The sequence below is a fragment of the Harpia harpyja genome, chromosome 3, assembly GCF_026419915.1.
Source record: "Harpia harpyja isolate bHarHar1 chromosome 3, bHarHar1 primary haplotype, whole genome shotgun sequence".
Lineage (NCBI taxonomy): Eukaryota > Metazoa > Chordata > Aves > Accipitriformes > Accipitridae > Harpia > Harpia harpyja.
Window position 1 is genome coordinate 6,272,189 of NC_068942.1, and position 19,917 is coordinate 6,292,105.

The window sequence follows — 19,917 nt, forward strand, 5'->3', positions numbered from 1 at the left end:
CAAGATTGCATTTGAACATGCTAACTGACATATAAGGGTAGAACAAATTGTGAGTAAAGAGCTTATTTTGTACACCATCTTAGTAGATGTCAAGAGCATATTTTGTTTTGCTAAATCTGGCTCATTCCAAAAAGCTGTAATACTTTAAAAATTGTTTCCTGAGAAGCCCACATAACTTACGTGTTATAATGGTGATTTAGCAATATCCAGAAATAAGACTATTATTGCAGACAACACCACCACTCGAGGTTTCCTTTAATTTGGTGGCAGAATTTTTAAGACTCAGCTGGGAGCCTGAGCAAATTTCTTCTGGAATATAACTGCCACACATGATCCTGAACTGCTCACTGTTCATGTTAGTAATTTCTTCTACTTTTCCACATCCTCTTTTTCACCTGTTAAACTCCGTTTCTAGTTATTGGTTTCTTCCAGTTTTGAGACAATAATGGGACGAAACCAAATAGTTTTCTTCCTTAGTAACACTGCTGCCCAGGCTTTGAAGAGAGCAGAGAAGCTCTGAACATTCTATTTGGCTTTCATTATAAGAACTATAAATACTATGTGCTGTTACATGATATTTATCGTAGTTGTGAATGGTCACACAGAAATCCTTTAGGATTTCGCACACACATCACCTATCACCAAAGATGACTGGTTTCTCTGAACTTGTGCATGTTTCTTTAATAAACTGTTACAGTAAAAAAATCCCAGGATTATGGCTTTATTTTGTTCTCATTAAATACAGTTCTGCCTAGAATTACAATGAAAGCACAAGCAAAATTTTTTAACAGTAATTGCAAAGTTTTGTTTAGAAAGGTATTTTTTCAAGTCCTATGTTTTCAGTCCAAGGATCTGCAGGGTGAAAATAAAAGCCATGTTCATATGGAGACTTAGAATAGATTGTGTAAACAGCACACGGATGGAGAGCCTGAGAACTTGCCATCAAAATTCAACAGCTCCAGCACAAGAGCAGCCTTGGTCTTACCAAAGTGATAACAAGGATGACAAAGATGTTGTGTCCCTTGCTCGTTATCAAATGCATTGAGTTAGTTAAAAACTTCTCTCCTGAGCAAGCTTTACGTAGCATAATGTAAAAACAACACCCTCCCCAAAAAATCCCCACGTGTCTGAGAGTTGTTAATAATTTAAAACAAAAAAAATATTTAATTTTTTAATATGTGACATAAGGAATTCAAAATTCCAACAGTAAATTTCACCTTCTCTTCATATCCCTAGTTCTTTAAATTATACTATTTGTTACAAATAAAACAAAATGTTTCTTGTCTTTACATCCTAGAATTTACTGGTCAAAATATAATTCCTTTGCTATCCTCTTGATCTTGCTACAAATTTCTAGCTTTCAGTTTAAAATTCAACTGCTACTAAATGCCATTTTTTGCTTTGGTTCATAATGATGAACTCCTGCTTACGAAAATAAGCACAATGTAACACATCTTATTTGCACTCCTACCTTTAAAATTTTCAAAAAAGTGATAAGCCTTACAACTAGAATAACGATGAAAAGAAAATTATGTGTTACAATTTATAGCAATTAGATTAAAAAAAATTCCAAGCAATATCTTTAATTTACAACTCATTATTTAGGCTGTTAAAATGATTAAGGTCACCTTTAAGGTGACCACATACATTAAGGTGACCTGCCAATGTAAATAAGCATAGCTTGACACCTGCTGTAAGAGTTTGTAATACATTTACTCACCTAGCCTTGTGTACAATATCTACGCATTAAAACAAGTCCTGCATGTCATCATTCTGCTTTAGCATGCAGACAAGACTTACCTCCACAAGAAGAGAACAAAGCATTTTAGTTACCAGTTCACTTAGCAAGGAACGAAAAGGCAAGAACTGTGAACAGTAATTTTCCACAACTGAGGCTGTTGTCTCTTGCTCAAACTAGATACTACCTCAGCAAGTAAAACATTGCAATTTTGTAGAAGAGAGAAGAGAATGGTGAGATGAGGAAAAAAATCAGAAGATAAATGAAATGCTTGTTTGTAGTGTTCATCTGACAGAAAAAAACAGACAAGGACAGTATAATATAGCAACAATATCTACTAAGAAGAGTTTAAGTTACTGTTTGCTTACATTTTTTATCTAAAAGATCAAAAAGCAGAAATCAACATTTTGTCAATGTCTGCTAAAACATGCTGTCAAGTTACGTCAATTTTCATTGTTTGGAGGAGAGTTATTTTTAGAAGAATCTAGAATAACTGTATTTAGGGTTGAGTTAAATTAGCCTGTTCACATTGCACACTACTTCTTAATACTTGTGACAGTAGCTGTTGTCTTTCTTTTATGGCCACCTTCAAAAAAAATCCCATTAAGAAAACTACACTCTTGAGATCAGAGAGTAGAGCTTTAGAAGTTGTTTAACGGCCGAGTGAATGCAGCTACTATCCCAAGCAGTAATGTGTATTGCAGAGGTCGGCCAGGGCTGAAGGGAAATGTTCATTTCAATTAGTTTCTAATACCTGAAGTTCAAAATGTTCTGACAAAGAGTAACTTACGAATTCCATGAAATATCCATTATATACATGTCACAACAGAACATTAAAGTGACTGAAGGTTCTTCTGCTCTTAAAAAGCAGCAGTCACACAACATCTGCAGAGATCTCTTTCTCCATGACAGCAGCTGTCAATCTGAGGGGCTTTTAACGTTGGACTGAAGCATACTGTAAGGGGTGACCCCTTACAGATAAGGCGCTCTCTGGGGCCATTTTGGGTAGGTGTGACAGACCATGGACAGCAAAGCTCTGAGGTGAGAAGAAAGGCATTAACCAGCATTCTCTAAGGGAAGGTCATCACTGCCCTTTAGAAGAGCAACGGTTTTATGTACCTTCCTTTCTCCACTGAGAACAGACAGTGAACCTATTGCCTCTTTCCATTCCTCATTCTCAGCTGTGTTCTGTGGGTATGCACAGAAGTACAACAGAGCAGGGATAGAAAAACCAAGCCAGTGTTTCTCAAAACGCAGTAAACAGAAGCTCAGCAGCTTCAAGGAAAAAGGTTTGAAAACTGCTAGTTTAAGAAGTTCTATTTACATTCTTATTAGCTGCCTTACAGTAGTGGAAGTTTGCAGCACACCACCAGATTCACGGAGAAGAGATTAAGGATATCAGGCACTGAAAATGGTGGAAGAACACTGATAGGTGTTAATTTTTCTGCTCAAAATTTCTCTGTTGCCTATAGAAATAGATCACCTTTATAAATGCACGCTCCATTGCAATAAAAAAGCTGATAGTAAATCAGCACTTCTGGAGATGCCATATTTAGAAAATTGAGAGGAAAATGGCGTGACTTTAAACCTCACACATCCAGGAAAGAACATGATCTTTCTAAGACTAGAGTTTGGGTGAGGGAGAGAAGTTTGTAATCACACATGAAACATGATTCCGCATTCTAGCAATTCCTCTTTCCCTACCAAACAATGATATGACAGTGACCGGTCAGCTTCATTTTTATTGTCTGTCCCCAAACAGCATTCAAGATTACTGATAGGCTGTAAAACAAACTTAAATTAACCAAAATGCATCTAACAACTTTGCTTCAATCAATACTGAAATAATGGGAGGAGGGGAGGTATTAAAAAAACAAAACAAAACAAAACCAAAAAACCACCAGTGTTTATTTTCAGGCATACTTCATTTTTCTAAGAAATGCACTAAGAAAGAGACACTATGACTCCATTTCCACAGATAGAAGCATGTCAGCTTTCATTTAAAAGATACATTTTTTTTCAGTACTGCATAGACAGCTTTATTCTCACACAAAAAAAAAAAACCAACTTGCTTCTATTCACATGTTGCGGCAAGCAACTTTGCATTATATACCATTCAGTCAAATCTGATCATACCATTAAAGCCTAAATCTAATAAAACATTTATGGTATGTCTACCTGGACAGCTGAAGACAGCTATCCGTTAAGGTGTCTGGAAATGAGCCAGCACTGCCTCAGCCCCATCCTAGGCCCATGACACTATGGACTACCTTTCAGAGAAGAATTCTCACTTAAGCTTCTAGACTACCCACATACGGTATGATGTGGAGAGGGCATAATCTAGAAATCTACGGATGGCAGCAAAGACAGGTGAATTTTATATTCCACCGTTTTCTAGATTTCATCTGTCAGATTTAAATCTAGAGGCAAGCTTCTTTATCCACTAAAGATGAACACAGCTGTTTACATTCATTCCTTCAAAGAATGAAGCAGATGTCCTCATTTTCTCTTACAAAATGTGGCCAGGAGAGAGGGTGCCCATCTTTGATATTAGGTCTGTCCCCTACAAAGCGGAAGCATCTTCCTTGGCTTTCTCGGAGTTCAAAAGCATACTTCCTACTGCTCATGGGAGAGAATACGTATATTGAAGATAAACTATAGACAAACACAAATTAGAAAACTATTCACCTTCCCTTTGCAGTTGTTCCACTAACCACAAAACAATTCAAGATTCACAATAGCAGAAAAAGAGCAAGCATTACTGTATGACTCAGCGGTTAGGACACACAATACATCCTCCAGAGAGCCTTTCTGTATTTCATTTAATAACTTTCTAAAATTCTTTGTTACTACAACAAAAAAAAAGTTACAAACTCAGAACACAGACAACATCCTTAAAAACTGAATAAAGAAGAAATATATGTTCTCAGGAAGTTTGACAGTGTTATTTTCATTTTATTTGTTAGAAAAAAGTAGGTAGATACTAAACAGGACAAAACATCAAGGACTGACTTGCCTGACAATTTTTATCCACAGTCCAAAGCAGCAAGCGGTTGACACCTTTTTTAAACGGTAAGGTCCACCACCAGTAACATTCAGTTGCAGTAGCCTGATTAAAGCCTAGCAATCCACCACCTTCTTCTTGAAAAACAAGATCCCTGAAGTTTGTGTTTTCTATCCCAAAGTCTCATATACTGGACTCACCGTATCTCAATTAGCACTAAAACAAGGCCAAACCGCTTTCTCTCTCCTTTCATTTTCAGGCATGTTACACAGAAGAGATGAGAACGTACCCAAGTCTCAACCAAGCTGACAGGCATTAATTTTACTCCGCAACTTTCTGACAAAAATCCAAGGTGCAGCAGAGGGAATGAAACACACTGTGTATGAAACAGGACAAAAATTATTATTTTCTATTAATACTTGACAAATTATAGCTGTTTTACTGAAAGTATAAATTCTAAACTTACTGAGCTTTAGGTTAGTTTTCATACTTGATAAGGGAAACTTCCTAACTGTTTACTGAGAAGTAAAGTATCTTCTTAATATTGCTGGTTGTACTAAAGATTCAGTACATTAATTTTTCCAAAGCTAATCAAACTTACCAAAAATTATTTTCCCATATAATACATACTAGTTACCTAAGATTTTTGAGTACTAGTTTCTGAATCTTTAGGAAAGTCTGAAAGTGGCATCCCAGCAGCACACTAAAATTATTAAGCAGGAGTCCTGTACCATGATCTAATTCTGATTTCATCAACAAAAGACAACTTGCCATATAATTGACACATGAAAGTTGAAGAAGAAATAACAGTGTATGTAGGGGGGGAATTGTTAAAGGCCGTGCTTTTCTAAACAGGTTTTCATGTTGACGTTCTTCAAAATACACTTCCATAATAAGCTCAATATGCTAAAAACAAATGCAGTTTCAAGAAAAATTGAAACTCAAGACTTTGCAAGAGTATGACTCAAATTTGTACTTTTGATGTAAAAAGTTTGGAACACAAGTGGTTGGTTTATAGAAGAGTTAAACAATGTAATAGAAGAAGCTAATACACACTTAGATCCATTTACTCCTTGTTTATCCATGGTAGTATTAATGCTAGTTCTGATGATGAGCTTTATAATGCGCAAGCACGTCCACTGAAAATAAGTTTGGGCTCGTATTGGCCTCGGACCAGAGTCAAACTGGATGTCATTCACTCACCTGCCCAACTCATGCACTAGCTAACTGTATTTAATAGACAAATTTCTCTCCCTAGCTGCACAAAACCAAACAGTATTAGCAATACTTTTACTTTCTAAATATGTAATAATTACAATTTATTTCATTTTTACTATAAACTTTCACTATCTTTGGAAAACAAGTGATTTTGAAGCACTCGATTGTAATTACACCTATGCAACAAAACCCACAGCATTTGTGACAAAAGAAAAATGATTACATATCAGTAATTACCATCATTTTGTCCAATTAAATCTAGAAATTAATTTACAATTTTATAGTTTGTAAATAGACCTGCACATCACTTATTAAATCTTATCTCCAGAGCTTGCATAATTCTACCCAGAATTAACACATGCATTACAGTGAGACTACCAGGTACCAGTTATAAATTTTCATTAAGAAAATTAGGACAAAACCCCACCAATCTGAACAACAACATGATTATTATATTTATATTAGAATGATTCATTGTCTGTTTTAGGCATCCTAAAATGTCTGAACTTTTTAAAGGGCTGTAACTCTGTGCACAGAACATGCATTTTCTTTCTATAAGACTCCAGATATTTCAACATTCCTACAGTCTTACAGACATAAGGTCCTGACACAATATAAATTTTTCTGAAGTGTATCTTTCGAATCAAAGTACTGTTCCCAAGTACAGGTGAATCAGGCTTCTCCAGAATACTTTCAACAACAATGTCTGAAGGGTTCCTCATGTTTCAACATGAATTCAAAACCATCTATCATTTTGTCTGCAACTCAAGCTTAGAGATAGCTGAGTACTCTAAAAATAAGGCTAACAGATGTGTCTTGGTATCTAAACGGACATTAGTGTCTTGAAAATTAACATAAACTGCTAACCTGCAAAATAGTATATAGGCAAGTTGCAAGGCAGAAAAAACATATGAAAAGCCTCATGTTGCAAGTCAGACTGTTGAGAAAGGTGGGAAACCAAGATTAAAAACTCTTACAGTGCATGTTTGAAAGTGTTGCAACGCGAGCTTATGAATTCCTGAAAAAGGAGGCATAAAACAGGTAGAGACTGAAGGGACAGATTCTTCTCTTTCTCGGCCTTCTAGACAGTCACCATCAAGCAGAGTCCTTAGCTCTCTCTAGCTAACATGCTTCAGAACAAAAACTGACCAACAACCAGAACAGTAAATCAACATCCGACACTTTTTATGACTGCATCATACAGTTCTTACAGTTTTCTTTCCTAGCTGTCTCCATTTTAAAATCATATCCTTACCTCTTTGCTTAATAAAATTAATAATTTTCCTAAAAAGATTCTTTCTCTAATGATACAGGTTTCAAAGGAAAAATGACTAACTATGAGTAAAGAAGCTCATTATAATCAAGGATGGACTAGAATACATACAACAAGCATATGGTTTGGGATTCTGAAAAAATGAAACATTTGCTTTCTTACCACATAAAAAGGACTGGATGCTACATTCGTGCTCTAAAATCAGCTTTGGTAGCCAGTGCCCCATACGTAAGCACTAAGCTAGGGGAAAGTGCTTACATTTCTGAAAATACTCAGACACAGAAGATGACCCATTTAGATTGTTTCTATACACAAATGGCTTTGCTTTTCAATGTATTCCCAGGCACAATGAAAGATAGAATTAAGGGACTATTTTATGTGACAGGGCAAGAGTCTGAAAGTATTCAAAGTAGCAAGGATTTTTCTCTACCAATAGGTTATTCTACATGAAACCTCTTACCAAGTATCACTTTAGGACAACAGTAACCATTAAGTGGCTATTTCCCAAGGGAACTCTCTAATGTCTAGGCAGAGAGCACGTTCAGTTGCTGTCAGAAGTTCAGTTAATAAAATTTTTAGGCCGCAAAAGTACATACATTCATCAAGATGTCCAACCATTGGGCCACACTGATCCACCACAAGAAGGTCATTCCAAGCATAAGATGCTATGCTGTATTAAATAAATCAACAGACACTCACAGGGATGGTCCACAGGTTTCAAGAGAACAATCGTTTGGCAACACTGATCAGATCTCCAATGAATACGCAGATAGTAAACTTGTGAGGAACCTAGAGTTTACTAGAAGACAGCCTATAAACATATTAGTGCTTCAAGAATCTATCAAACATAGTAGATCTTAAGAACCAATCCCATCTACCTCAATTGCAAGAGAGTTTGGTATACAAGGCATCAGGTAAGGCCTGAGGAGCCATAAGAGTTCCTTTTCCCCTTTGACGTAGTATCACTACTATAACATTTTTTCATGAACACTGCCAGTATTTGTAAAGATTTGAGTAATGAAGCCCCACTCTGAACTCTCCTGCAGATCAGACAGATGACTGACTGTATAGGAGGAATACAAATCTGTCCAGAGCTTAAAGACATGTACATGAGTCATCCTGGAATAAAATAATATGTTTATCAGCAGAGTAGCCACAGGTATGGAACAGAGGTCCAATTCTCCTCCAACAAGAAAAAACAGTAAGAACAAAAATCTTTCTCTTTGTTAATAAAACATTTTCTCCTTTCCCAGACAAATAACTAATTTTTTTTTTATAGTCAGAAGTAGAATGGATAAAAGTCTAGCTAGATAGGCTAGCCACAGATAATCCCCATATCTTATTTCCATTACTGGAAACATCGTAGCTGGTAGAAAGTATGTTCTTTTTGGACTGAATTGTACAGAACCTCTCCCTGTAACATGGAACTTGCTGAAGGTAGATTTACTTGAAGTTCATTCCCATGGGAAATGACAACTGTTAACTTCTTTGTAACTCAGATTTATTTTGTTTTTAATAGACCACTCATGCTAGCTAGACCCACAGAATGCATTCCATTGTCTTGCCTGGGGATGCAGACAGTATTGGTTCAAGTGGGTAGCCACATCTGAAGTTTCCAGAGCAGAACAGTCTTGAATGTTCAAGACTATGGAATAACATCAGTTCGGTCTGTATATGAATGATATGCATATGTATTCTGCCATATAATGCCATTCTTCAGCTGCAATGTAGATCCCTGCAACACCAAATACTTGTATCATTTTTTATGTATTTTCAAAAGAGCAAATTCAAATCAGACTGCCATCAATGCCAGAAACTTTCATTACTACCTCCACAGCAGTCTAGGCCACCTATCACTTCTGAATTATTTGTAAGATATTTTTTCCTCCTGCTATGAAGATCATATGATCATAGCACCTTTGAGGTTGCCCAAAGCAGGATCAACTAGAGCAGGTTGCTCAGATGTTAAGATGTAATAAATATCACTGTCTTGTATTACCAGCAGAGACTGACATTCGCCACAGGGGGTAGCTGGGAAGCACAGAAGTGAAATTTCCCGCCCCACAAATTACACAATTTTTGTAAAGGCCTTGCTCCTGAGGAGAGGCTTCCAAAGAAAGAGCACCTATGACAAACTCAACTTGTATTTTTGGTTGTGTTCTCAAGCCTAGTAAGTTTCACAACCGCACATGGAATCACAATTGGAAAAGTTTGTCAATCACGGCCTTCTCCTTTAATATCAACAAAAAAACCAGCTGAGCATAAAAGACCTCTCTAAGCACTTCTGCACACACATTCAGTGGCTAGTGGCTGAACAAGATTTAACAAGTTAAGCATTTCCTTTTTTAATGGAAAGCTGACTCTGCATGCCATTTTTACAAGAGCTGGTTGAACTACTTAAGTTCACACATATTATCAAGTTACAAATGACTTGTTATTTTCCTATTTTTTTTTTAATTACTTGAAGGCCTGTGCCAAAATCACTATAGAGGTTTATCTTATGATAATGAGAATCTTTTGTGGAAAACTGCTCTCGGCTACCAAAAATGGCTCTTCAATAGTGACCCTGCTTATCTGGTATAGCTGATCTGGCAGACGATTTATCTGAACCCACATCACCATCCTGAATGTGCCTGAAGGTAAAAGATTCTGGACCCTCAAACCATGAACAGTATCACATTGTAGAAATAATAGCTGACAACTTTGATTTTGGCCACTCCATAGCCATTGCTTTTGGCCACTCCATAGCCGTTGCTTTAGAGGTGGCAACCGGGTGCTGCTGGACAAGCAGCTGTAATACAGTATTTAGCATAAGTACTACCAGTAAAGTACCTCAGTGTCAATCACTCTTCCAATTTTCCATAACCTATACATCTATTATGCAGAGCTGATAGTAAAGAAAAGGGTTAATCTGAAAGAGGACTCCACCCCCAGAAAGGACCCTCATGTTCCTTTGCCATACACCTTCACTATAAGCTTGCTGGATTGGCCTAAGATGGCTTCTCTTCAAACATCGATTTTCATCCACGGTTTGTGTTCAGACTGGCCATCCCCATGCTACAAGCCATTTCCATATTCAACATATTGGTGTAAGAGTTTCTCTCGTTACCCCTCTGATTTGGACTGTTCCATTTTGCGTAAAACAGTTCATTACATCAAACAGCCAGAAAATTACTCCAAAGACCAGAAATTACAAAATTTATTTCAGCTATAGAAGACTGAGAATACCTCACTCCAATTAATATTTGAGCAATTTATTTGAGCAGTCATCTCTGATTAGAAAGAGCAAAGTTTGAATTATTGGTTTGAAGCAAATAAAGCAAGGAGTTTAAGCTGGTTCTGTTATTTAAGAGAAAAACTCTAACACTGAGTGACAGATAGACACATACATACATGCATATATATGGAGAGAAATACAGGTGCATTGAGTGGAAGCAGGGAAAAATTCTCAATTCACCTCTCCTTGCAAAAAAGTATGGTTTCAATAAATTGTCTTTCACTGAATGCAGCTTTTTTCTTTTACATCTGCTATTGGAGAGCATAAATTCACATCTATTTTATAACTTCCTACTCCTCACTTGTTTGATCTGCACTTCATTTCCTTGGGTAAATAACTCCAATCTTTTCAATCCCTTGAAAAACTCTGCCATATCCTTCATATCAAACTCTCTACAATACTGTGATTTATCTTTTTTAAACTAATTGACAGTTAAGAACACACTTTGAATAGCAGATAAGAATTAAGGATTTTGTATAGAATGGCACTTCCTTCTCTATGCTTTTTTCCCCACTTCTGATTACAGCTATAAATTGGGTAATGATACCTCAGCAAATTGTAATGATGCCCAAATTTTCTTGTTATATTAATAGTGTTAATTTAAGAACTTCTAAGACATAAAAATGGTATCATATTTTCTGCCTCCGACAGCTTTGCATATACCAACAATCAGTTTTACTTGTCATCCTGCTGTCCTTTCACACAGCTTGCTTAGTATTTCTGAATCTGACTAAACAGTTTTGAATCCTCAGTAAATACTGCTACTTTATAAATTAAATTCTACAGATGATTAATAGAAAATATTGAACAGTGCCTGATTTAAGACAAAATGTTAAGCTTCCTATAACTTAACGTTTATTTCTGTCATTTCCTCTCAAGAGACTTTTGTGACCCATGAAAATATTTTACCTCTCAGATCATGGCTTCTTTATTTAATAGCCTGGTGTGCAGAACATCCAATTACATCTTTAAAAGTATATGTAAATTAGAACTATATTAAAATTTGTTCTATTATGCTATTACTGCAATCAAAAACCCTAGTAGATTAGCGAGGCACCATTGTCTTTGCAGAAGCAGTTATAACTACACTAGTAATACTAGTTAATATTACGGAGTCTACCATCAGTCTTTGTTGTCATCATATACTTCTATCTACAGGCAGTTGCCACTGTAAGGGATGAGAATTACCTGTGCATGTTTTTTCTTTAAGAGCGCCCAACAATTTTCAGACCTATTTCCTACGCAAACAAAGTTTATGAGATCACTTGCAGAGTATTTGTTGGAAGCTCTCCTTCAGTAACTTAAAATCTATTGACCAATTTCTACCAAACTGGACTCAATTACATTGAGGTTCTCCAAATTTGTGAAAACAAGCCAGATAGAGAACAGAGACCCTATTAATACTGCCAGTAAATGAATGCGGCTTACCATGGAGCAGGAAAAAAGGGAAAAAAACAGTACAAATGCCCTAGCTATAAGAAATGCTTCAACAAAATTTAATGCCTTTTGTTAGATGCCAAAAAAACTCACCTGGCTTTAGAATAGATTCCTGTTTTCTAATAAGTTTTAAGTGTCAGACAGTTATGGCATTCATAATAATCTACGTCTGTATGGAGTCTGCTGTCAGAAGACTAAATTCAGGTCGCAAGCATAGCATCTAAGTCAATCAACAGCAAGGTATAAAGTCATTGAAAACTATCCATTATTTCTGCTATCCATTAAGTGTTTTGTTAAAATGTAACTACCTTCGTTATTCTGCAGTTCTGTGTGTGTATAAGGTAATTTATTACACCAACACACTAGCATAAGTAAGCTAGCATTCAATTTAGCTTCCCACCCCCAAAAAATATAGGCACCTAAATTAATTAATATATTTTTAGAAATTTATACACTTTTAATGACATTTTCTGTCCTTTTAATGATTAAAAAAACATTTTTCAGAGAATTAAGAAACGCAATATTAAAGATATGAGACTTTCTAATTATGTTAATTAGTTTATTTTCCTGGAAGCCTGTAATTAATGTTTTGCTGCCTCTCTGATACATTCTTTGTTCAACTTCTGTTATAAGATGCAGGTCACAGCACCGCATAAGCACTTGAGTAGTTCGAAGAGGCTACACAGCTTCCGACCTCTAGGGAGGAGGTGACTGTGCAAAAAAAATTCTGTTTGCAAAGTCATTTGAAATAAATATGACAATCTAAGTTGTTCCAGTCTCATCCCGTATCTTTTTTTCTTTGAAACCATATGTCCTGGTTTCAGCTGGGATAGAGTTAATTTTCTTTCTAGTGGCTGGTATAGTGCTATGTTTTGGATTCAGTATGAGAAGAATGTTGATAACACACTGATGTTTTCAGTTGTCACCGAGTAGTGTTTAGACTAAGTCAAAGATTTTTCAGCTTCTCATGCCCAGCCAGCAAGAAGGCTGGGGGGGCACAAGAGATTGGGAGGGGACACAGCCAGGACAGCTGACCCAAACTGGCCAAAGGGGTATTCCATACCGTTATGACATGATGCCCAGTATATAAACTGGGGGGAGCTGGCCGGGGCAGATGGATCGTTGCTCGGGACCTAACTGGGCATTGGTCAGTGAGTGGTGAGCAATTGCATTGTGTATCACTTGTTTTGTATATTCCAATTCTTTTATTGTTATTCTTGTCACTTTATTATTGTTATTATTATCATTCCTCCTTTCTGTCCTATGAAACTGTTCTTATCTCAATCCATGAGTTTTACTTTTTTTTTTTCCCCAATTCTCTCCCCTATCCCACTGGATGGGTGGGGGAAGTGAGCGAGCGGCTGCATGGTGCCTAGTTTCTGGCTGGGGTTAAACCACACCACCACATCTTGTAAACATGAAATATATAGCCTGTAACCTGTGTCAGACAACCTCAAGATCCCTCCCAAAAAAGTTAAGAGACTGATTCACAGATGTACTGGAACACAGAACTCTTATTGCAATCTGGCGCCTTGATATCTTTAAGAATCCGGGACATAGTCCAAAAAAACAAAACTGGAAAAGAGGTATTATCACCCTTGCAGCAGTCAGAGGCTCCAAGGTGGCAGAAAAAGCAGAGCATGAGTTATAAAAGGTGCTTTACTCTCCACACAATTAAATTGAGTGCATTAAGATGCATCAGACACACAGGCAGAACGTTATAAAAAGGCCCAATCTGAATGCAGTAACAGTAACCTGATAAGACTTCCATCATGACACCTTTTCTCAGCAGCCAAAAGCATAGGAACAAAGGAAAAAAAATTTGTTTTCTTTCAAACTCTGCATTTCCCACAGACAATAGAGCCTCATATTTTAGTTCAATCCTCTGTCTGGTAAGTATCTGGCTTTTTTTTTTCCCTTCCCTCCAAACTGCAGACTTACAGATCCTGGTGGATGAGAAGTGAGTGTATATGCAAGTGGGTTGATAGTAGTTTAAGAGTGTTAAAAAAAATATATATAGAAAAAATAGAGCAAGCGGGATTATATGCATCATCTTCTGTGGGGAAGAAAAACCAACAGAAAACACAGGGTATGAGATAAAGCACATCCATCAGGGAAAGCAACAAAAAACAACTATGAAAGAGCAAGTAAAGGGAAAAAAAGTAGTATAAAATACATTAGAAGCACAGAGAAACAGATTTCATTATCTACTATAGGGAAGAAAAGACTGTTATGAAGGAAAAATTGTGAAATGTTGAGTTAAAACTTAATATATTTTACCCCAGCTTTTTAAGGAAATTAGTCACATGCAGGAAGTGTTTGGGGGGAGGGGGGGTGTCCCCCACTTGGAAACTAGCTGGCTGAATTCAATCAAATTTGACAGAAAGGTAGAGGTCTCAAAGATAATTGCCTAAGAAAATGCTAAGTTCATGAAATCAAGACGCTATGAGTGTCCTGGCCAAGGGAAAGGCTGCAGTACGCCTTAAGACCTTATTAGACATTAAATGATCCACAATAGAATGAGACTATAAATGTTTCAAACAGGGGAAAAAAAAAAAATCCATTAGAGCTTACAATCATCTGTGATATTTAAAAAAAAAAAAAAAAGGGGGGGGGTGTAAGAAGCCAGGCTTCCACTGCTCAAGCAACTACTTTTTTAAAAAACTTCCTCTCTCACCTGGGGAAAAAAGGAAGACATGGTAATACTTGGTATAGTATTCACCATCGGGAGTAGTAACAGACAGGTGCCAAAAGGCCCTTTTTATATGCAAAAGTGCTGTACAAAGCAGGACATTTTTATCTTCCTTTGCAGAAATCAAAGCAAGAGAGGCAAAGTGACTGCAAGGAAAAACAGCAGTAGAAAAGCTGGATGGAAAGAAAAGCCAAGTAACCCAAATCACCTTCCACCCACTACTCCAGTCTGCCTTCAGAACCAGCAGCATCCAACGCACAACATAATACATTTTCTGGAACCTGATTAAAACAGAACATACTTACACCATATAATAATCAGTTAGAAGCCTTTTTTTTTTTTTTTTTTAAAAGCTGTATCACTCTCTTGATTTGTTTTACACCGATCAACCCCTTCTTGAATTCATAAATATGCAGTTAATAGCCACTATGTGTTAACATATTATCTCAACACAAATGATGAGCAGCAGCTCCTCAGCTTTTTCAATAAAACCAGATTTTAGATAACCACGTATATTATCCATCTACCCTTTTAAAGCATAGTCAAGTCAGTATTTCATATTCAAAAATGGCATCTGCATGCTTGCTAAAAATTAATCTTTGCTACAATTTAAGGAAAGAGAAACTTCAGACGGTGTTCCACTGAATACCTTCTTGTGTGCTTGCTTATATACTAGCCTGATGGTACCGGAGAGGCAACTAATTTAAACCAGTGAATGATTTTCACGGGTTCTACAATGAAAGCATCTAGAATCCCAGATGACTGAATTTCACTGGCAAGCAATCTAGGATGCTTGGACACAACGAAGGTGAGCACACTTAAGCAAACTACCAAAGCTTTGTCAATTAAACATTTCCGATTTAAGGACAACAAAGCAGAATTAGTTCAATTGTTTTCAACACAGTTCTCCAGATAAAATACCACAGACTCGTTGCACAAATAGATCTTGAAATATTTCACTTTTCAGGAAGCGCACCTTTCAACTTCAGACAACACCCAGCATCTGCACGCCAAGAGAAAAAGGAATGCAGTCATATGGAATCAGTTAACAATTACAGACAATAAACAAATCTACTGCAGTGAAAGATCCACTTTTGATATTAATAAGCAGTGATTCACATGAAGTGTCATATAGCTTTCCTTACTTATCGATTCATCACCCATACATTTAAAAGTCAACTCATTACCATATGAAACGCTAGTTAAACGTACATTTCAGCTGTTGGAGATGCAAACAAAAGAAAGGTCTCAGTCTTGAAAATGTGGGACCTTTACCTAAAATCCTGTTTCTAGCATACAAAGAAGAGGCACCTCCACGTTTAATAAAACAGACCGAAGTGCAGCACCTCGCTCCACTCCATGCTGTGAACACTTTCTATCTGTCCTTAGGTTTATTCTATTTTTTTTTTTCCAAAAAGAATCCAAGTTACATCTTCCCAAGCCAAGGTACTCGTTTAAAACCGTGACTGCCGAAAAGGGTGGAAAACCAAACTAGAGCATTTAATCTGGTTAAATGCCACCGTGTCGCAATTAGATGTCACTGTGCGTTCACTTCAATTCCGAAAGCACATGCAGCATGAAAGGAAGTCACGGCAATGTACCGCTCCAGGTGCAAGCGCGTGCAATGTATACACCCGGCATTAAAGCGAGCCCTTCAGCGCTCTGTACTTTCTCCCTATTCCGCCCGCGAGTGAAGCGGGCGCAGAGAAAGGCGTTCTGCTGGCCGGAGAAGTTGGAACCCACGTCCTTCTCCTGCTCCCAGCCGGCCGCGATCCCCAAGCCAGCCTAACAATGGTAGCAGCGTTCCGGCGGCCCGATCCGCCGCCGACCGCGCCGAATCCCCTCGCCCGTCCCCACCTCTGCCCTCCCCGAGCCCCCGCCGACCCCGACGGCGGCGAGGGCAGAGCCCCTCACCTCCGCCCGGCCCGCCGCCGGCCGCTCGCACCTGGCGGCGGCTGACGTCACCCCCGCCCGGGCCGCCTGCCCGCTGACCCCGCTCCCGCGCGGCCCCACCTTCCCCGCCGGGCGATCCCCGCCGCCGCCTCGCCGGCTGCGGGCACACGGGGCGAGCGGTCTGGGCGGCGAGGAGAGGGAGAGGAAAGCGCCGAGCTCCGCCACGAGTGCGGCCCCCTCCCCTCCTCCGCCTCGCAACACGCCCCCTCCTCTCCCTGCTGGCGGGGGGCGGCGGGCAGGCGGGGGAACGCTGCCTGCCTCCCTCCCTCCCGCCGCCGCCGCCGCCGCCGCTCCCCGCACGGGCGCGGACAAAGGGGAGGGGGCCAACACCTGGCGGCCGCCGGTCCCTTTGTGGGGCGGGCACGTCTCGCAGCGCCGGGGAAGGGGAGAGGGGGAGCGGGCTCGGCAGCGCCCGCCCCGGGGGGCCCCCGAGGGAAGGGTGCGGGGGTGGGGGGGGGTGGTGGTGGGGAGGGGGGCACTTACTGGCCGGCCCGGCTGCCGTCCGCCGCCTCCCCCTCTCGCCTCACACCTTCACGCCGCTCAGCCTCAGCCCCTCCCTCCGCCGCTCGCCTCGCGCTGCCCCCGCGGCCGTTGGGGCGCTGGGAACTTCAAACGGCGCCTGCCATTCCGCGCGCGCCGCGGCCGGCCGACCGACCGGCGGCTGCGGGGGTGGGGGGGGTGAGGGGGAGGGAGGCGGCGGGGGCGCGTGCGGCCCCGGCGGCGGCGCGGAGCTTCCCCCGAAGGCTTCACAATAGACACAGGACAGCGCGTGTGTGTGTGTGTGTGCGCGCGCGGGAGGAGGGGCCTCTACCCGGCGCGCCGAGGCGGGAGGGAGGGAGAGCTGTTTACCCGGCGGCCGGACCCGGCCCCCCAACTCCGGCGACGTGAGGGAGGCTGAGGCGAGCCCACCCGCCTTCCCCCCCCCACCCCGCGGGCGGCAGGTGGTACAGTCCGACCCGCCGGTTCCCACTCCCTAGCCATTGTGACGTGCCCGAAGCCGGCTGCTGGCGGCCAATCAGCGGGAAGGGGCGGGGCTCCCTGCCGAACAGCCCGTCCCCCCGGGCTGACCGGGCCGTAGGCGGCGGGAGCCGGGGGTGAGCCCCGGGCCCGGCGGCCGCCCTGCGGTGCCGGGCTCCCCGGTTGCGCAGCGACCGGCTCCGCTGCCGCCTCTCTGAGAGATGGCGAAAACCCTTTGTGTGCGGGAGGAGGCGCCCGCCCTCTCTGTTGAACGTTTTCCCCTGCCGTTAAGCGAGGTGCAGGCGAGCGCCGGTGACAGGCCGTGACGGGCGGGAGCCCGGCGCCCCCGTCATCGGCCGCCGCGCTTTCCCCGGGAACGGGCCAGCGCAGAGTTCCCCCTGGCGCTCGTCTCCCCGGCGAGAGCGGTGCCATAAAATTCCTCGGCTCCGGGCGGCAGGACGGCAACAGCCGCCGCCATGGCACCCGCGCCGCCGGGGCGGGCCGTGCCGCGTTGCATGCTGGAGCTTGTAGTCCCGCCCGGGAGTCCTGAAAGGTTAAGCGCCAACAACTGCGCAGGGAGGCGACCCCCCCCCGCCTCAAACGCCTGTATATCCCACAGAAGACCACAGTTTATCCTTTAGAGCGCATCTGCCGTTTTAATGAGCTACCTTGTAAAGCGCAGCCCCAGCCCGCTCGTCCTGCGTGGGAAGGGGCACGGCGAGCTTCCGCGGAGCTGCCAGGACCCGCTCGTCCCGTCATCCCCCGCGCCAAAGATGTCGGCGGCGATCGCCGCGCTCGCCTCCTATGGCGGCTCCGACTCGGAGCCCGACTCGGAGCCCGAGGCCGAGGGCGGCTCCCAGCGCGCCGCTGTGCTCGCCAGCCGCGACGCCGTGCTGCACCTCCGCCCGCCGCCCGCCGCCCCCCCGGCCCTGGCCGTCGACGCGGCCCCGGAAGTCGCCGTGAAGGTAGGCGTCCCTCCGCCGCCCTGGGGGACCGGGGCCCGCGGCGCCCGCCCGCCGCTGTACCCGCACCGTCGAGCCTCGAGCGCTGCGAACGGCTTCGGGGCAGCCCCGGGGCGGAAAGAGCGGGGTACCGGGGCGGGAGGGGGGACGTTGCCGCCGCCCGGCCTTGCCCTGCCCCGCGGGAGGGGACGGGAGTGTGTCGGGGTCTGGGCCGGAGGATCCCACTGCGGCCGTGAAGCTTAGCAAAGCGTATTATCTCTATCTCAAAGCCGTGCCTTCCTTGGGCTTCCTCAGATGCTCTTGTCTTCTTTTCCCCCGAGTTTAAGATGTTTTTCCGTGTGGTTCGCTTTTGTGATTCCAGACGGGGGGGGAGGGAGGGGAAGGTGTTGGTTTGGTTCGGGGGTTTTAGTATAGGCAACTCATTTCTCATCGAAAGCAGGCGTCTCACCGCGGTGGCTGTCACTGTAGTAGCGTGTTGCTTCCAATTGTTCTGAAAAGTTTCCTACTTTGTGACGAAGAGGTGGACGGAATCTTTCACTTTGTTGCCATTAGTTAATTCATATGCTTTCACAACTGATCATATTTGCGTGTGCATGTTATATCATATGTATTGACTAGATGCGCATTTTCTTATCCCTTAGAGCCTTAGAAATATCTAACTTCTTGAATTGCAGCCTCTGGCAGGCTGTCTTGTACGGGCTTTGCTAATTAACATCTGTAATATCTTTTGAGTGTGAATGATGATAAGTAGCAAGTAGTATTGGCTGGGCTCTTCACCACTCTTAAGGCTGTAGCAACAGGTTTTCCCTTTGCCATGGCCAGCACAAAGGTTTATGCAGTTGCTTGGTGGCTGACATCAGGGAACTGATCTGAATTTAAAAAAAAAAATCTGGTGGAGTTATTCGTCCTTGAATCTGTTCCTTGTTCTGGTTTGCAATGTACCTGCACAAATGCTTTGCTGGCACACTTAAATGCCCAGTGCTGGAGTAGGAACAAGCAGCTGGAGGAGAGAGTTAGGTGTCAGTCGCATGTTCTGTTCAAAGCTGTTCACCAGGCTATGCCCTGAAAGGGGTATCCACCAGTACAAATAGGACTGTCTCTGTTGCAGGCACTCTGCTAACCAGGATAAAAAGGAAGTGAGGGTTCTGAGTATCAAGATGTTTCATTAAAATGTTGTCTAACGTTCTAATTTGAGGTCATAGATGATGAGGTGCATATAACTAAAAAGATCAATTACTTCAAGCTGAGGCTTTCTGAATACACAGCATACTGGATCTTCTTTTAGCACCACAACTTTCTCTGTGGAGTAACAGATCATTTCCTTGTACAGTGATATCAGGCTTTCTTTTCAGACTTTTACGGTTTAAGAAAGAAGTGCTGGTCTCATAGACAACATGCTCTCGACA

The 19,917-nt window shown here is 42.0% G+C and overlaps 2 protein-coding genes across 4 annotated transcripts in view; one reads left to right on the forward strand and one right to left on the reverse strand.

The window, feature by feature from the left end:
• Window positions 1–17,457, reverse strand: part of WASF1 (WASP family member 1) — a 103,154-nt gene extending 85,697 nt beyond the window's left edge. For all 3 annotated transcript variants that reach the window (XM_052781251.1, XM_052781253.1, XM_052781252.1), the window contains exon 1: window positions 17,076–17,457. The gene's annotated coding sequence lies outside the window, so the exon portion shown is untranslated. The remainder of the gene's footprint in view (window positions 1–17,075) is intronic.
• Window positions 17,458–18,115: 658 nt separating this feature from the next.
• CDC40 (cell division cycle 40) overlaps window positions 18,116–19,917 on the forward strand; it is a 41,136-nt gene continuing 39,334 nt past the window's right edge. The window contains exon 1 of the mRNA XM_052781256.1: window positions 18,116–18,514. Within this exon, the coding sequence (XP_052637216.1) occupies window positions 18,209–18,514 (306 nt within the window). The 5' untranslated portion in view covers window positions 18,116–18,208. The remainder of the gene's footprint in view (window positions 18,515–19,917) is intronic.